General features: G+C 32.1%; 1 protein-coding gene across 1 annotated transcript; it reads right to left on the bottom strand.

The window, feature by feature from the left end:
• Nucleotides 1-52: 52 nt before the first annotated feature.
• LOC111230959 (E3 ubiquitin/ISG15 ligase TRIM25-like) lies at nucleotides 53-19,301 on the bottom strand. Its single transcript, XM_022757863.1, has 7 exons — nucleotides 18,717-19,301; nucleotides 17,426-17,512; nucleotides 17,070-17,303; nucleotides 15,466-15,622; nucleotides 15,308-15,364; nucleotides 15,153-15,212; nucleotides 53-587 (listed from the first exon to the last, which is right to left on the bottom strand). The coding sequence occupies exons 1-7, from the start codon at nucleotides 19,299-19,301 to the stop codon at nucleotides 67-69; spliced, it is 1,701 nt and encodes a 566-aa protein (XP_022613584.1). The 3' UTR covers nucleotides 53-66.
• Nucleotides 19,302-19,361: the final 60 nt, after the last annotated feature.

Below are 19,361 nucleotides of genomic sequence, written 5' to 3' on the forward strand. Positions count from 1 at the left end.
CAAAAAGAAACATTTGGAACCCCATATGTACAAGGTTTCTTGAACTGTTGAATGAGTACAGTTAGTTTAACATAGCTTCAAAGTAGAACCTAATCCCACCCAAAATCCTGGGTATACAGGTTGGGTGAATGTAGTCTTAACTTTATGAAGTAAAACCATTGTATCAGCAACATTGTAGAAAGACAAAGTCCCACCCCTTAGGTCCAGATACACTCCTATCCTGCTGCAGCAGGGAGATGCGATGGTCACACTCTCTTTATTGTGCTGAAATGAGCAAACTGAGTGAGAGCAGTCCAGGCTCCAGGATTTGGAGTTGTGTCCCAGCTTGCTGTCACTCCCTCCTCCACTTCTGCTCATGTTTTTGTAGCAGACACCAATGGAAACCCCTCCGTTTCCAGTCCATTCTACCTCCCAGTAGCAGCGCCCGGCCATCCCAGCTCTGCACAGTACCTGGGCCCAGCTGGTGAAACGATCCGGGTGTTCTGGGAATAGCTGTGGCTCTAAACGTGTGGTAACAGCTCTCCGACCATCACAGAAGCATAAATAAGGGTTGGCTGTGTTTGGATCCAGGGTTATATCATTGTAATCTGGATAGAGAGATGGACATTGTCAGACACCAGCTAGTCATGGGTTTCATAATAAGGCCACTGAGCTATTTGTCAGCTCTCACAGTATAGTAAGGCCTAAAGAGGAAGAAAAAAAAAACGACAGCATATTAAGCATTGAAACCTCAAAAAACGTATACTAAGGCCTAAACAATTTAAAAAATGACAAAGTCTAGTATAGCAAAAAAATGCTGTCTTTTTTTCACTTTTTAGTCCTCAGTATACTATGACGTCTGATGTTTTTATCGCTAATTGAACTACGTCGTTTAACATTTTTTGCTATACTAGACCATGACGTTTTTTCTCACTTCTTAGGCCTCATTATACAATGACGTCTTTATACCTTACTATACCTGTGACGTTTTTTGATGTTTTAATGCTTAATATGCTATGTCTTTTTTTTCACTTTTTTTACCATATTATACTATGTTGTTCTTTTTTGCTTTTTAGACCTTACTATACTGTGACATCCTGGGGCCTCACTATACTATGAAGTTTTCTGATGTTTTTATGCCAAGGTATACGTCATTGTATGAGGCATAAAAACATCAAAAAACTTCATAGTATAGTGAGGTACCAAGACGTCACAGTATAGTCAGGCCTAAAAAATGAAAAAACGGCATAGTATAGTATGGTGAAAAAAAATACATGCCATATTAAGCATAAAAACATCATAGCATAGCAAGTTATAAAGACATCGTAATATACGAAGGCCTAAAAATGACAGTCTACTATGGAAAGAAAAATGTAAAAAATGGCGTAGTATAGTAAGGTATAAAGACTTCATAATGTAGTATAGCAAAAATTTGTGAAAAAACGACATAGTATAATAAGGCATAAAAACATCAAAAAACTTTGTAGTATAGTTAGGTACCAAGACGTCACAGTATAGTAAGGCAAAAATGTGATAAAATGACTTAGTATAATTAGGCATAAAAACATCATACTATACTGAGGCCTAAAAAATGAAAAAAATTACAAAGTCTAGTATGGAAAAAAAGTGAAAGAAGACATAGTATAATAAGGCATAAAAACATCAAAAAACTTCCTAGTATAGTGAGGTACCAAGACGTCACAGTATAGTAAGGCATAAAAAGTAAAAAAAACAACATAGTATAATGAGGCATAAAAACATCAAAAAACTTCCTAGTATAGTGGGGTACCAAGAAATCGCAGTATAGTAAAGCCTAAAAAGCAAAAAAAGTGATAAAATGACTTAGTATAATTAGGCATAAAGCAAGTAAGTTATAAAGCTGTCATAATATAATGAGGCCTAAAAAGGGAAAGAATAAGACATAGTATAGTATGGCAAAAAAAGTGAAAAAACAGCATAGTATAATAAACCATAAAAACATCAAAAAACATCATAGTATAGTAAGGTAAAATGATGTCATAGTATAATGAGGCCTAAAAAGTGAAAAAAAACGACATACAATAATATTGCAAAAAAGTGAAAAAACGACATAGCATATTGAGCCTTAAAACATCAAAAAACGTCATAGTATAATAAGGTAAAAAGATGTCATAGTATACTGAGGCCTAAAAAGTGAAAAACAACATAATATAGTATGGCAAAAAAAGTGAAAAACTGACATAGTATAGTATGGCAAAAAAAATGAAGAAACGACATAGCATATTGAGCCTTAAAACATCAGAAAAGGTCACAGTATAGTAAGATAGAAAGACGTCATAGTATATTGTGGCCTAAATAGTCAATAAAATGAAATAGTAACATATGACAAAAAAGTGAAAAACCGACATAGTATACTATGGCAAAAAAAGTGAAAAAACAACATAGCATATTGAGCCTTAAAACATCAAAAAACTTCACAGTATAGTAAGGTAGAAAGATGTCATAGTATATTGAGGCCCAAAAAGTCAATAAAATGAAATAGTATAGTATGTCAAAAAAAGTGAAAAAAACGACATAGTATAGTATAGCAAAAAAAAAGTGAAAAAACAACATAGTTTAATTAGGGATAAAAATATGAAAAACATCATAGAATAGAAAGGTATAAAGATGTCATAGTATACTGAGGCCTAAAAAGAGAAAAAAAAACGACATAGTATAGTATAGCAAAAAAAGGGAAAAAACAACAGTTTAATTAGGGATAGAAATATCAAAAACATCAAACACGTCACAGTATAGTAAGGTATAAAGAGGTCATAGTATATTTAGGCCTAAAAAGTGAAAAACCGACATAGCATATTGAGCCTTAAAACATCAAAAAACGTCATAGTAAATAAGGTACAAAGATGTCATAGTATACTGAGGCCTAAAAAGTGAAAAAAAACAACATAGTATAGTATGCCAAAAAATTGAAAAACCGACATAGTATACTATGGCAAAAAAAGTGAAAAAACAACATAGCATATTGAGCCTTAAAACATCAAAAAACGTCACAGTATAGTAAGGTAGAAAGACGTCATAGTATATTGAGGCCTAAAAAGTCAATAAAACGAAATTGTATAGTATGTCAAAAAATGTGAAAAACCAACATAGTATACTATGAAAAACGACATAGTATAGTATAGCACAAACAAGTGAAAAAACGACATAGTTTAATTAGGGATAAAAACATCAAAAACATCATAGTTTAGTAAGGTATAGAGACGTCATAATATAATGAGACCTAAAAAGGGAAAAAAAACAACATAGTATACTATGGCAAAAAAAATGAAAAAACGACATAGCATATTGAGCCTTAAAACATCAAAAAACGTCACAGTATAGTAAGATAGAAAGACGTCATAGTATATTGTGGCCTAAATAGTCAATAAAATGAAATAGTAACATATGGCAAAAAAGTGAAAAACCGACATAGTATACTATGGGAAAAAAAATGAAAAAACGACATAGCATATTGAGCCTTAAAACATCAAAAAACGTCACAGTATAGTAAGATAGAAAGACGTCATAGTATATTGTGGCCTAAATAGTCAATAAAATGAAATAGTAACATATGGCAAAAAAGTGAAAAACCGACATAGTATACTATGGGAAAAAAAATGAAAAAACGACATAGCATATTGAGCCTTAAAACATCAAAAAACGTCACAGTATAGTAAGATAGAAAGACGTCATAGTATATTGTGGCCTAAATAGTCAATAAAATGAAATAGTAACATATGGCAAAAAAGTGAAAAACCGACATAGTATACTATGGGAAAAAAAATGAAAAAACGACATAGCATATTGAGCCTTAAAACATCAAAAAACGTCACAGTATAGTAAGATAGAAAGACGTCATAGTATATTGTGGCCTAAATAGTCAATAAAATGAAATAGTAACATATGGCAAAAAAGTGAAAAACCGACATAGTATACTATGGGAAAAAAAATGAAAAAACGACATAGCATATTGAGCCTTAAAACATCAAAAAACGTCACAGTATAGTAAGATAGAAAGACGTCATAGTATATTGTGGCCTAAATAGTCAATAAAATGAAATAGTAACATATGGCAAAAAAGTGAAAAACCGACATAGTATACTATGGGAAAAAAAATGAAAAAACGACATAGCATATTGAGCCTTAAAACATCAAAAAACGTCACAGTATAGTAAGATAGAAAGACGTCATAGTATATTGTGGCCTAAATAGTCAATAAAATGAAATAGTAACATATGGCAAAAAAGTGAAAAACCGACATAGTATACTATGGGAAAAAAAATGAAAAAACGACATAGCATATTGAGCCTTAAAACATCAAAAAACGTCACAGTATAGTAAGATAGAAAGACGTCATAGTATATTGTGGCCTAAATAGTCAATAAAATGAAATAGTAACATATGGCAAAAAAGTGAAAAACCGACATAGTATACTATGGGAAAAAAAATGAAAAAACGACATAGCATATTGAGCCTTAAAACATCAAAAAACGTCACAGTATAGTAAGATAGAAAGACGTCATAGTATATTGTGGCCTAAATAGTCAATAAAATGAAATAGTAACATATGGCAAAAAAGTGAAAAACCGACATAGTATACTATGGGAAAAAAAATGAAAAAACGACATAGCATATTGAGCCTTAAAACATCAAAAAACGTCACAGTATAGTAAGATAGAAAGACGTCATAGTATATTGTGGCCTAAATAGTCAATAAAATGAAATAGTAACATATGGCAAAAAAGTGAAAAACCGACATAGTATACTATGGGAAAAAAAATGAAAAAACGACATAGCATATTGAGCCTTAAAACATCAAAAAACGTCACAGTATAGTAAGATAGAAAGACGTCATAGTATATTGTGGCCTAAATAGTCAATAAAATGAAATAGTAACATATGGCAAAAAAGTGAAAAACCGACATAGTATACTATGGGAAAAAAAATGAAAAAACGACATAGTATAGTATAGCAAAAAAAGGGAAAAAACTACAGTTTAATTAGGGATAAAAACATCAAAAACCTCATAGGATAGTAAGGTATAAAGACGTCATAATATAATGAGGCCTAAAAAGGGAATGAAAAAGACATAGTATAGTATGGCAAAAAAAAGTGAAAAAACGGCATAGTATAATAAGCCATAAAAACATCAAAAAACATCATAGAATAGTAAGGTATAAAGACGTCATAGTATACTGAGGCCTTAAAAGTGAAAAAAAAACGACATAGTATAGTATGGCAAAAAAGTGAAACACCGACACAGTATACTATGGCAAAAAAAGTGAAAAAACGACATGGCATATTGAGCCTCAAACCATCAAAAAACGTCACAGTATAGTAAGGTGTCATGGTCTCAGCCTGGAGGCTCCAGGTTTTTGGTTTTTGGATTTTCTTGGTTTGGTTTTCTGTGTTTTTGGGTTTCTGTTCTGGGTTTTGAGTGTTCCTGGTTTGGGTGTTTCTGGTGTTTAATTTAGTCTTCCCTGTCTTGTGCTCTGTTTCCCCGTGCACTTCTTGTTTTATTTTGATAGTCATGTCACCCCAGTGTCTGAGTTCTAGTTTTGCTTCCTTTTGTTGATCATCCCTAATGTGTCCCACCTGTGTCTGCTTTCCCACCTGTTCTCCATTGTTAATCAGGTCCGTTCCTTTAAAAAGCCCTTGTTCTGTTTTGTCTTTGTGGTTTCATTGTTGATGATGAGGTTTGTTTTGTCGGCGGCATCTGTGAATGTATGGATTTTGGTTTTTTTTGTGAATAAATTCCTTGACAATGGTTCCTCCTCTGCCTCTGAGTCTTTCACCCTCACCCCTGCCTCATCTGGACCGTGACATAAGGTAGAAAGACGTCATAGTATATTGAGGCCTAAAAAGTCAAAAAAACGAAATAGTATGGCAAAAAAGGGAACAAACGACATAGTATAGTATAGGAAAAAAAGTGAAAAAACGACAGTTTAATTAGGGATAAAAACATCAAAAACATCATGGTATGGTAAGATATAAAGAGGTCATAATACAATGAGGCCTAAAAAGGGAAAGAAAAAGACATAGTATAGTATGGCAAAAAAAGTGAAAAAACGACATAGCATATTGAGCCTTAAAACATCAAAAAAGGTCACAGTATAGTAAGATAGAAAGACGTCATAGTATATTGTGGCCTAAATAGTCAATAAAATGAAATAGTAACGTATGGCAAAAAAGTGAAAAACCGACATAGTATACTATGGCAAAAAAAGTGAAAAAACGACATAGCATATTGAGCCTTAAAACATCAAAAAACGTCACAGTATAGTAAGGTATAACGATGTCATAATATAATGAGGCCTGAAAAGGGAAAGAAAAAGACATAGTATAGTATGGCAATAAAAGTGAAAAACCGACATAGCATGTTGAGCCTTAAAACATCAAAAAACATCATAGTATAATAAGGTACAAAGATGTCATCGTATACTGAGGCCTAAAAAGTGAAAAAAAACAACATAGTATAGTATGCCAAAAAAGTGAAAAACCGACATAGTATACTATGGCAAAAAAAGTGAAAAAACAAAATAGCATATTGAGCCTTAAAACATCAAAAAACGTCACAGTATAGTAAGGTAGAAAGACGTCATAGTATATTGAGGCCCAAAAAGTCAATAAAATGAAATAGTATAGTATGTCAAAAAAAGTGAAAAAAACGACATAGTATAGTATAGCAAAAAAAAGTGAAAAAACAACATAGTTTAATTAGGGATAAAAATATGAAAAACATCATAGAATAGAAAGGTATAAAGATGTCATAGTATACTGAGGCCTAAAAAGTGAAAAAAAAACGACATAGTATAGTATGGCAAAAAAGTGAAAAACCGACATAGTATACTATGGCAAAAAAAGTGAAAAAACGACATAGCATGTTGAGCCTTAAAACATCAAAAAACATCATAGTATAATAAGGTACAAAGATGTCATAGTATACTGAGGCCTAAAAAGTGAAAAAAAACAACATAGTATAGTATGCCAAAAAAGTGAAAAACCGACATAGTATACTATGGCAAAAAAAGTGAAAAAACAACATAGCATATTGAGCCTTAAAACATCAAAAAACGTCACAGTATAGTAAGGTATAAAGACGTCATAGTATATTGAGGCCCAAAAAGTCAATAAAATGAAATAGTATAGTATGTCAAAAAAAGTGAAAAAAACGACATATTATAGTATAGCAAAAAAAAAGTGAAAAAACAACAGTTTAATTAGGGATAAAAATATGAAAAACATCATAGAATAGAAAGGTATAAAGATGTCATAGTATACTGAGGCCTAAAAAGTGAAAAAAAAACGACATAGTATAGTATGGCAAAAAAGTGAAAAACCGACATAGTATACTATGGCAAAAAAAGGGAAAAAACGACATAGCATGTTGAGCCTTAAAACATCAAAAAACATCATAGTATAATAAGGTACAAAGATGTCATAGTATACTGAGGCCTAAAAAGTGAAAAAAAACAACATAGTATAGTATGCCAAAAAAGTGAAAAACCGACATAGTATACTATGGCAAAAAAAGTGAAAAAACAACATAGCATATTGAGCCTTAAAACATCAAAAAACGTCACAGTATAGTAAGGTATAAAGACGTCATAGTATATTGAGGCCCAAAAAGTCAATAAAATGAAATAGTATAGTATGTCAAAAAAAGTGAAAAAAACGACATATTATAGTATAGCAAAAAAAAAGTGAAAAAACAACAGTTTAATTAGGGATAAAAATATGAAAAACATCATAGAATAGAAAGGTATAAAGATGTCATAGTATACTGAGGCCTAAAAAGTGGAAAAAAAACGACATAGTATAGTATGGCAAAAAAGTGAAAAACCGACATAGTATACTATGGCAAAAAAAGTGAAAAAACGACATAGCATGTTGAGCCTTAAAACATCAAAAAACATCATAGTATAATAAGGTACAAAGATGTCATAGTATACTGAGGCCTAAAAAGTGAAAAAAAACAACATAGTATAGTATGCCAAAAAAGTGAAAAACCGACATAGTATACTATGGCAAAAAAAGTGAAAAAACAACATAGCATATTGAGCCTTAAAACATCAAAAAACGTCACAGTATAGTAAGGTAGAAAGACGTCATAGTATATTGAGGCCCAAAAAGTCAATAAAATGAAATAGTATAGTATGTCAAAAAAAGTGAAAAAAACGACATAGTATAGTATAGCAAAAAAAAGTGAAAAAACAACATAGTTTAATTAGGGATAAAAATATGAAAAACATCATAGAATAGAAAGGTATAAAGATGTCATAGTATACTGAGGCCTAAAAAGTGGAAAAAAAACGACATAGTATAGTATGGCAAAAAAGTGAAAAACCGACATAGTATACTATGGCAAAAAAAGTGAAAAAACGACATAGCATGTTGAGCCTTAAAACATCAAAAAACATCATAGTATAATAAGGTACAAAGATGTCATAGTATACTGAGGCCTAAAAAGTGAAAAAAAACAACATAGTATAGTATGCCAAAAAAGTGAAAAACCGACATAGTATACTATGGCAAAAAAAGTGAAAAAACAACATAGCATATTGAGCCTTAAAACATCAAAAAACGTCACAGTATAGTAAGGTATAAAGACGTCATAGTATATTGAGGCCCAAAAAGTCAATAAAATGAAATAGTATAGTATGTCAAAAAAAGTGAAAAAAACGACATATTATAGTATAGCAAAAAAAAAGTGAAAAAACAATAGTTTAATTAGGGATAAAAATATGAAAAACATCATAGAATAGAAAGGTATAAAGATGTCATAGTATACTGAGGCCTAAAAAGAGAAAAAAAAACGACATAGTATAGTATGGCAAAAAAGTGAAAAAAAACGACATAGTATAGTATAGCAAAAAAAGGGAAAAAACTACAGTTTAATTAGGGATAGAAATATCAAAAACATCATAGTATAGTAAGGTATAAAGAGGTCATAGTATATTTAGGCCTAAAAAGTAAAAAAACGACATAGTATAGTATGGCAAAAAAGTGAAAAACCGACATAGTATACTATGGCAAAAAAAGTGAAAAAACGACATAGCATGTTGAGCCTTAAAACATCAAAAAACATCATAGTATAATAAGGTACAAAGATGTCATAGTATACTGAGGCCTAAAAAGTGAAAAAAAACAACATAGTATAGTATGCCAAAAAAGTGAAAAACCGACATAGTATACTATGGCAAAAAAAGTGAAAAAACAACATAGCATATTGAGCCTTAAAACATCAAAAAACGTCACAGTATAGTAAGGTAGAAAGACGTCATAGTATATTGAGGCCCAAAAAGTCAATAAAATGAAATAGTATAGTATGTCAAAAAAAGTGAAAAAAACGACATAGTATAGTATAGCAAAAAAAAAGTGAAAAAACAACAGTTTAATTAGGGATAAAAATATGAAAAACATCATAGAATAGAAAGGTATAAAGATGTCATAGTATACTGAGGCCTAAAAAGTGAAAAAAAAACGACATAGTATAGTATGGCAAAAAAGTGAAAAAAAACGACATAGTATAGTATAGCAAAAAAAGGGAAAAAACAACATAGTTTAATTAGGGATAGAAATATCAAAAACATCATAGTATAGTAAGGTATAAAGACGTCATAGTATATTTAGGCCTAAAAAGTGAAAAAACGACATAGTATAGTATGGCAAAAAAAGTGAAAAAACGACATAGCATATTGAGCCTTAAAACATCAAAAAACGTCACAGTATAGTAAGGTAGAAAGACGTCATAGTATATTGAGGCCTAAATAGTCAATAAAATGAAATAGTAACGTATGGCAAAAAAGTGAAAAACCGACATAGTATACTATTGCAAAAAAAGTGAAAAAACGACATAGCATGTTGAGCCTTAAAACATCAAAAAACATCATAGTATAATAAGGTACAAAGATGTCATAGTATACTGAGGCCTAAAAAGTGAAAAAAAACAACATAGTATAGTATGGCAAAAAAGTGAAAAAAACGACATAGTATAGTATAGCAAAAAAAAGTGAAAAAACGACATAGTTTAATTAGGGATAAAAACATCAAAAACATCATAGTTTAGTAAGGTATAGAGACGTCATAATACAATGAGGCCTAAAAAGGGAAAGAAAAAGACATAGTATAGTATGGCAAAAAAAGTGAAAAACTGACACAGTATAGTATGGCAAAAAAAGTGAAAAAACGACATAGCATATTGAGCCTTAAAACATCAAAAAACGTCACAGTATAGTAAGGTACAAAGATGTCATAGTATATTGAGGCCTAAAAAGTCAATAAAATGAAATAGTATAGTATGGCAAAAAAAGTGAAAATAACGACATAGTATAGTATAGCAAAAAAAAAGTGAAAAAACACCATAGCATATTGAGCCTTAAAACATAAAAAAACGTCATAGTATAATAAGGTACAAAGATGTCATAGTATACTGAGGCCTAAAAAGTGAAAAAAAACGACATAGTATAGTATGGCAAAAAAGTGAAAAACCGACATAGTATACTATGGCAAAAAAAGTGAAAAAACGACATAGCATATTGAGCCTTAAAACATCAAAAAACGTCACAGTATAGTAAGGTAGAAAGACGTCATAGTATATTGAGGCCTAAATAGTCAATAAAATGAAATAGTAACGTATGGCAAAAAAGTGAAAAACCGACATAGTATACTATTGCAAAAAAAGAGAAAAAACGACATAGCATGTTGAGCCTTAAAACATCAAAAAACGTCATAGTATGGTACGGTACAAAGATGTCATAGTATACTGAGGCCTAAAAAGTGAAAAAAACGACATAGTATGGTATGGCAAAAAAGTAAAAAACCGACATAGTATACTATGGGAAAAAAAGTGAAAAAACACCATAGCATATTGAGCCTTAAAACATAAAAAAACGTCATAGTATAATAAGGTACAAAGATGTCATAGTATACTGAGGCCTAAAAAGTGAAAAAAACGACATAGTATAGTATGGCAAAAAAGTGAAAAACCGACATAGTATACTATGGCAAAAAAAGTGAAAAAACGACATAGCATATTGAGCCTTAAAACATCAAAAAACGTCACAGTATAGTAAGGTAGAAAGACGTCATAGTATATTGAGGCCTAAATAGTCAATAAAATGAAATAGTAACGTATGGCAAAAAAGTGAAAAACCGACATAGTATACTATGGCAAAAAAAGTGAAAAAACGACATAGCATATTGAGCCTTAAAACATCAAAAAACGTCACAGTATAGTAAGGTAGAAAGACGTCATAGTATATTGAGGCCTAAATAGTCAATAAAATGAAATAGTAACGTATGGCAAAAAAGTGAAAAACCGACATAGTATACTATTGCAAAAAAAGTGAAAAAACGACATAGCATGTTGAGCCTTAAAACATCAAAAAATGTCATAGTATGGTACCGTACAAAGATGTCATAGTATACTGAGGCCTAAAAAGTGAAAAAAACGACATAGTATAGTATGGCATAAAAGTGAAAAACCGACATAGTATACTATGGGAAAAAAGTGAAAAAACACCATAGCATATTGAGCCTTAAAACATCAAATAATGTCATAGTATGGTACCGTACAAAGATGTCATAGTATACGGAGGCCTAAAAAGTGAAAAAAACGACATAGTAGAGTATGGCATAAAAGGGAAAAACCGACATAGTATACTATGGGAAAAAAGTGAGAAAACACCATAGCATATTGAGCCTTAAAACATCAAATAATGTCATAGTATGGTACCGTACAAAGATGTCATAGTATACGGAGGCCTAAAAAGTGAAAAAAAAACAACATAGTATAGTATCGCAAAAAAAAGTGAAAAACCGACATAGCATATTGAGCCTTAAAACATCAAAAAACGTCACAGTATAGTAAGGTAGAAAGATGTCATAGTATATTGAGGCCTAAAAAGTCAATAAAATGAAATAGTATAGTATGGCAAAAAAAGTGAAAAAAACGACATAGTATAGTATAGCAAAAAAAAAAGTGAAAAAATGACAGTTTAATTAGGGATAAAAATATCAAAAACATCATAATATAGTAAGGTATAAAGATGTCATAGCATACTTTGGCCTAAAAAGTGAAAAAACGATATAGTATAGTATAGCAAAAAAGTGAAAAACCGACATAGTATAGTATGGCAAAAAAGTGAAAAACCGACATAGCATATTGAGCCTTAAAACATCAAAAAACGTCACAGTATAGTAAGGTATAACGACGTCATAATATAATGAGGCCTGCAAACGGAAAGAAAAAGACATAGTATAGTATGGCAAAAAAAGTGAAAAAATGGCATAGTATAATAAGGCATAAATACATCAAAAAACATCATAGTATAGTAAGGTACAAAGATGTCAGAGTATACTGAGGCCTAACAAGTCAATAAAACGAAATAGTATAGTATGGCAAAAAAAGTGAAAAAACGACATAGCATATTGAGCCTTAAAATATCAAAAAAACATCATAGTGTAGTAAGGTACAAAGATGTCATAGTATACTGAGGCCTAAAAAGTGAAAAAAAACGATATAGTATAGTATGGCAAAAAAGTGATAAAACCGACATAATATAGTATGGCAAAAAAAGTGAAAAATTACATAGCATATTGATCCTTAAAACATCAAAAAACATCATAGTATAGTAAGGTACAAAGATGTCATAGTATACTGAGGCCTAACAAGTCAATAAAACGAAATAGTATAGTATGGCAAAAAAACTGAAAAAACGACATAGTATAGTAAAGCAAAAAAAAGGGAAAAAATAGTTTAATTAGGGATAAAAATATCAAAAACATCATAGTATAGTAAGGTATAAAGATGTCATACCATACTTAGGCCTAAAAAGGGAAAGAAAAATATATAGTATAGTATGGCAAAAAAAGTGAAAAAAAGACATAACATATTAAGCATTACAACATCAAAAAATGTCACAGTATAGTAAGGTATAAAGATGTCATAATATAATGAGGCCTAATAAGGGAAAGAAAAAGACATAGTATAGTATGGCAAAAAAAGTGAAAAAACAGCGTAGTATAATAAGGCATAAAAACATCAAAAAATATCATAGTATAGTAAGGTACAAAGATGTCATAGTATACTGAGGCCTAAAAAGTGAAAAAAAACAACATAGTATACTATGGCAAAAAAAGTGAAAAAATGACATAGCATATTGAGCCTTAAAACATCAAAAAACATCATAGTATAGTAAGGTACAAAGATGTCATAGTATACTGAGGCCTAAAAAGTGAAAAAAAACAACATAGTATACTATGGCAAAAAAAGTGAAAAAATGACATAGCATATTGAGCCTTAAAACATCAAAAAACATCATAGTATAGTAAGGTACAAAGATGTCATAGTATACTGAGGCCTAAAAAGTGAAAAAAAACGTAATAGTATAGTATGGCAAAGAAAGTGAAAAAACGACATAGTATACTATGGCAAAAAAGTGAAAAAACGACATAGCATATTGAGCCTTAAAACATCAAAAAACGTCACAGTATAGCAAGGTAGAAAGACGTCATAGTATATTGAGGCCTAAAAAGTCAATAAAATGAAATAGTATAGTATGGCAAAAAAGTGAAAAAAACGACATAGTATAGTATAGCAAAAAAAAAAAGTGAAAAAACGACATAGTTTAATTAGGGATAAAAACATCAAAAACATCATATTATAGTAAGGTATAAAGACGTCATAATATAATGAGGCCTAAAAAGTGAAAGAAAAAGAAACAGTATAGTATGGCAAAAAAAGTGAAAAAACGACAGTTTAATTAGGGATAAAAATATCAAAAACATCATAATATTGTAAGGTACAAAGACGTCATAGTATACTTCGGCCTAAAAAGTGAAAAAACGACATAGTATAGTATGGCAAAAAAGTGAAAAACCGACATAGTAAACTATGGCAAAAAAAGTGATAAAACGACATAGCATATTGAGCCTTAAAACATCAAAAAACTTCACAGTATAGTAAGGTATAAAGACGTCATAATATATTTAGGCCTAAAAAGGGAAAGAAAAAGACATAGTATAGTATGGCAATAAAAGTGAAAAACCGACATAGTATACTATGGCAAAAAAAGTGAAAAAACGACATAGCATATTGAGCCTTAAAACATCAAAAAACATCATAGTATAGTAAGGTACAAAGATGTCATGGTATACTTCGGCCTCAAAAGTGAAAAAACGACATAGTATAGTATTGCAAAAAAGTGAAAAACCGACATAGTATACTATGGCAAAAAAAGTGAAAAAACGACATAGCATATTGAGCCTTAAAACATCAAAAAACATCACAGTATAGTAAGGTATAAAGACGTCATAATATAATGAGGCCTAAAAAGGGAAAGAAAAAGACATAGTATAGTATGCCAAAAAAGTGAAAAACTAACATAGTATACTATGGCAAAAAAAGTGAAAAAAAGACACAGCATATTGAGCCTTAAAACATCAAAAAACGTCATAGTATAGTAAGGTACAAAGATGTCATAGTATACTGAGGCCTAAAAAGTGAAAAAAAAATGACATAGTATATTATGGCAAAAAAGTGATAAAACCGACACAGTATAGTATCGCAACAAAGTGAAAAACCGACATAGTATAGTATGGCAAAAAAGTGAAAAAAAGACACAGCATATTGAGCCTTAAAACATCAAAAAAATGTCATAGTATAGTAAGGTACAAAGATGTCATAGTATACTGAGGCCTAAAAAGTGAAAAAAATTTATCTCTAGAGTATACATCTATGACCAAATGTTAGCATGCTGCTGTGTTTGAAATGCATACAATATAGTAAATCTATATGTATATTAATTGTACACAGTTATAGCAATGCATATACAAAATCAAAATCATACATTACGTGCAACCCTGAAGTTTGAATGGCACTAGCTTTCCAAAGAGTTTCATCTTGGATCTTTTTCAACAACCAGAACTCACTTCCTTAGTTTCCTTAGGGAATTGCATTGTGGGAGGACAGTGTGCATCAATAGCACACTCAAATATCAGCCCTTATTAAGTATGCATTCTCAGTGTACTTTACTATGTCACTTTTCTAGTGTGAACACATAGCAAACAAAAAACCTGAGAATCAGTTTGTGGTATAAATCTGGGACTTGGTGTTAGCCTTTTTATATGGTTTATGAAAAAGTTGTACTCACATTGTAGGAAATCAGCTCTTGTCTTTGGTTCTAAGTTGTATGGTGTGTTGGCATCTTTTGCTGTCATAGATATTAGTATAGTTTACTGACATTAAACTCATGTCAGAATCATTGTTAAATTTAATTAACTCCAAAAAAAACATCAACATACATACCTTTGGTCTTTTCAGAGTCTTTTTTACTTTGATTGCTGGTTTCCTTCAGTGAAATGACTACAAATGCAGAGAAAATGATAATGTATCATATATATTTCTAAAAATAGAATAATTGTCCTTAATAATCAGTCTGATAATCAGTTGAAAGAGACACATACCCTTTTCAGAGATTCTGTTGAATTCTCTTTCGAGTGTTTCATCCAGACTGTCCTTCAGATCAGCCAGGGAACCTCTCATGGTTTTGTACATTAAATATTGAAGTGCATCAGTGCTGGGCATCTCCACAGCTTTTGCAGGGAAATGAAGAGACTTGTTCTGCAGTGACAGTCAACACAAGCAAATTAGAGGACAGCATTTGAATGGAAATGCAACAAGCCTGATAAACCACTGTCATGTTCACACTGTGCTTGAAATCATATTAACTGGATCTGCCATGAGGTGTCGTGGATATTAGATTAATTTACTCTTTTTTTCAACCTTATCTTTAACTGGCCCACAGCAAAAGCAATGTGAAAGATAATGACTATAATTATTATTTGTAGAGTTCTTTTTAAAAACTAAGTTGCAAAATGATTAAAAAAGCAACAAATTGAAAACTAATGTGAAAGCTTAAAAGTCAAATATAATATATTAACTGGACCAGAATAATAATATATTTAGTTCAAGTGTGCTGAACTTCTGGGATAGGGTATTTGATAAATATGTCTGAAATCTTACACTTTGACAAAATCAGACTGTTAATTATTTCAATGTATCTCATAACTTTCACAACAACATCATATCATCATATTACTGTGTAAAAAACTTTAATGTAGAAAAACAAAGAGTCTATAAAGATGTGACTCTCAGACGTAATCAATGGTTAGTGATTAAGACCAGGCTCCCAAATATCCATCTAGCCTTTTCATACAATACTTCAACAAGACTAACACTATTGAAACAGATATAATATTGAAGTCGGAAACTGAAACTAAACTGAAACTAATTCACTTAAATTTACTTTTTAAATTAAGTTGAGTGAAATTAATTATGTTAAATAATGTAAGTAAGTAAGTGGGCTAAGTAAAAGTAAAATAAATTAAGTCAATTAAATTGAATTGATTGAAATTGATTAAATTAATATTATTCAGTCAAATGGAAGTGACTGACCTACTGACTAAATAGCAGAATGATTAGGGCTCATACAACATGTGCCAAATGCCCTGAGCAGTGAATCCCTGGTTCAACTCCAGATCAGCCAGATCATTTGCAGCATATCATTCCACTACTCAAAATTAGGTGAAATTAATTCAATTAAATTTACTCAGTTAAAGTTTTGTGAGGTCACAGTGACCTTAGACCACCAAATTCTGATCATGAACTGATCAGATGATTATGAGAAGTTGCTTAAAGGTCACTCTTAGGCTTCACTGTAAGTATGCAACTCACTAGATAAATGTGTTTTATTCTAAACACTCACTCCTGAGTTGACTCTCAAGTGCATTGCTTAGTGTAAATCTTAAATTAAATAATAGTTTATAGTTAAATAAATACTGGCCCAGAAACATAGCAAAGAGTCTTAAGTGTAGTCAAAAAGATTTATCTATTTTTTTATTTTTTTAAATCACTCCTAAAACTTGACTGACTGTGTCAAAAGGTTAAAAACTGGTGTGATGAGGCCATTGCAATAATCAAGTTTTGAGGAAATAAAAACATGTAAGATGATCTTTCTATCTGTAAATATTCAAACAAGCCTATGCTTGAGTCAGCTGTTGTTCCTCACCTGAAGGAAATGGATGTGATCCTCAGTACGACACAGCTTCTCCAGCTCAGCATCAGTCCTCCTCAGTGCAGCTATCTCCCTCTGCGTCTTCTCCAGCAGCTCCTCAGCCTGACTGACAGCCGCTCTCTTCTGGACTTGGATCAGCTCCTTCACCTCACAGCTTTGTTTCTCTATGGAGCGAATCAGCCTGGAGAAAACCCTCTCACTCTCCTCCACTGCTGCATCTGTGGAGTGCTATGGAGGATAAACTTTTCACTTTTTGGTTCTCCAGGAATCATGCACAACTTGCACGACTTTTGATTCTACACAGTATGTCAACAACATATTTAAAGTTCCTGGATTAAAAATACACTCACCTTGATGTATCTGATAATATATCTAAGTTCCTTTTGAACGTCCTTCAATTTCTGCACAGACTTCAAAGAGGTTTCTTGGAGTTTTTTCTAAGAGAATACAAAAGAGGAATATCACAAAGCCCAGTCCCTCAGGCTGCTCAGTTGAATATTTTTTTTCCATGGTTGACTTTCAAGATGGAAAGTTTTGATTTTACAATCAAAGGGATTGGATTGCCGTGCAAAGCCTTTGGTCTATCAATCTACACTCTTGACACACAAGATATGGCTGCAGGACCAGGGCACATTTTGCACTCCTTGTGTTCAATATTTTAAATGCTGAAGCCTTTACATCAGGCTAAAAAAGACTTATTCTTCATTTTACACACCAGATGTATGAATTAGGGATCTGTCGTGTCTGAATTTTTCAAAAACAGAGCCACCCTACTGTCTTTTTTATACAGCAAGTTTTATATAGAATTTCACTTCCAAATGACTGAAAGAGAGAGAGAGAAAAAAAAATACTTGGTGCAGTCTTAGTAAAGATATCCTGACTTTTACGCCATTGCAGAGGTGAGGGTGTGGAGAGGCATGAGGCAAAATTATTGCATTTATTATCTTTTGTTAGTTGTTGCAGGTGAAAAAAAAGCTGCATTTTCTTGTTGTTAAAACAACAGGAAGTTAGATATCATGTATTCATTTGGTTTGCTGATTTGGGCCGTTAATCTACACGGCCAGCAGTTGGAGCAGCAGCAGCGACTGTGACACAGGCAAATGAGGCATTTTAAAAGCCTTATTGTTGCTCTCCCCAACTTTCCTGTATCTCTCTCACTGTGGCTATTGAAATAAAGGCAAAAAATGCCCCAAATACTAACTTCAAAACCTTTGGTGGCTGACTGCTGCAATTTGTGCCAACACTCCATGAGAGAATCATAACAGTCAAATCTGAATACATAAATAATAACACAGACTTTTTTAGATTGAAGGAATTATTACATCATTAGGGTTATTTTCTCAGACTTGATGAAGCTCCTCCAGAACCACAGAAAACATTACACAACTGTTATCACAGGCTGAGGAGTGCAAACCACAACTAGATATTTTAATAACCCTTAGGAAGATTCAGGAAAACTATACTGTCTTTGACATGTAAAAATCAGAATCAATCAAAAGTATGAGAATAAAAAGTAAATTCTAATCTTGGTTTATTTATCTAACAGTAAGTCAAGCTGTTCATAAACATATTTGAACTTCCCAAAATCTAAATAACAAATTAAGGAATAAGTTCGGCATCTTAGGAAATGTTCAAACACACCTGTTGTGTTGTCCTCTCATCTGCCACTGAGACTGCGTCATGGCCCTTGTGTGTCTCTTTCACACATTGATAGCACACACACTGCTGGTCAGTGCGACAGTACAGCCTCATTAATTTGTTGTGCTCTGGACACAGCTTCTCTCTAAGCTGATCTGAAGCTGGGATCAGTTTATGGACCTTTCCATGAAAGCGTTCTTCGTGGACTCTTAAGTGAGCCACACAGTAAGACTCCAAGCACACAAGACAGGATTTGACAGCTTTGCTCTTTCTCCCCGTACAAGCACTGCATTTCACTTCCTCAGGTTTCGCCAAGTGCTGAGCTGCAGCTTGAAATCCAGTTCGCTGAAGCTTTTCCAATACTTCACCCAAAACTGTGTTTCTACTCAGCAGTGGTCTGGGATTAAACACCTGCCTGCACTGAGGGCAGCTGTACTGGTCTTTCTGCTTGGTCCGGTTCCAGTAGTCTTCTATACAGTCCAAACAGTAAGTATGTCCACAGGGGATCGTCACCGGGTCTCTCAAAACCTCCAGGCAAACTGGACAACAAAATTGGTCTTGTTCAATAGAAATAGTTGCTGCTGCCATTTCCTACAAACTCCACAGACACTGGAAGGAACAAAGAGGGGCGTAGCTCACAGGTGTGGT

The sequence above is a fragment of the Seriola dumerili genome, unplaced genomic scaffold (genome assembly GCF_002260705.1).
Source record: "Seriola dumerili isolate Sdu_G_001 unplaced genomic scaffold, Sdu_1.0 BDQW01000291.1, whole genome shotgun sequence".
NCBI lineage: Eukaryota > Metazoa > Chordata > Actinopteri > Carangiformes > Carangidae > Seriola > Seriola dumerili.

Coding starts and splice junctions, on each gene's coding strand:
- LOC111230959 (XM_022757863.1), bottom strand. CDS start 19,301: ATGGCAGCAGCAACTATTTCTATTGAACAAGACCAATTTTGTTGTCCA. Junction 17,304..17,425: donor ATATTATCAGATACATCAAG/GTGAGTGTATTT, acceptor TATCCTCCATAG/CACTCCACAGATGCAGCAGT. Junction 15,623..17,069: donor ATCACATCCATTTCCTTCAG/GTGAGGAACAAC, acceptor CTGTCACTGCAG/AACAAGTCTCTTCATTTCCC.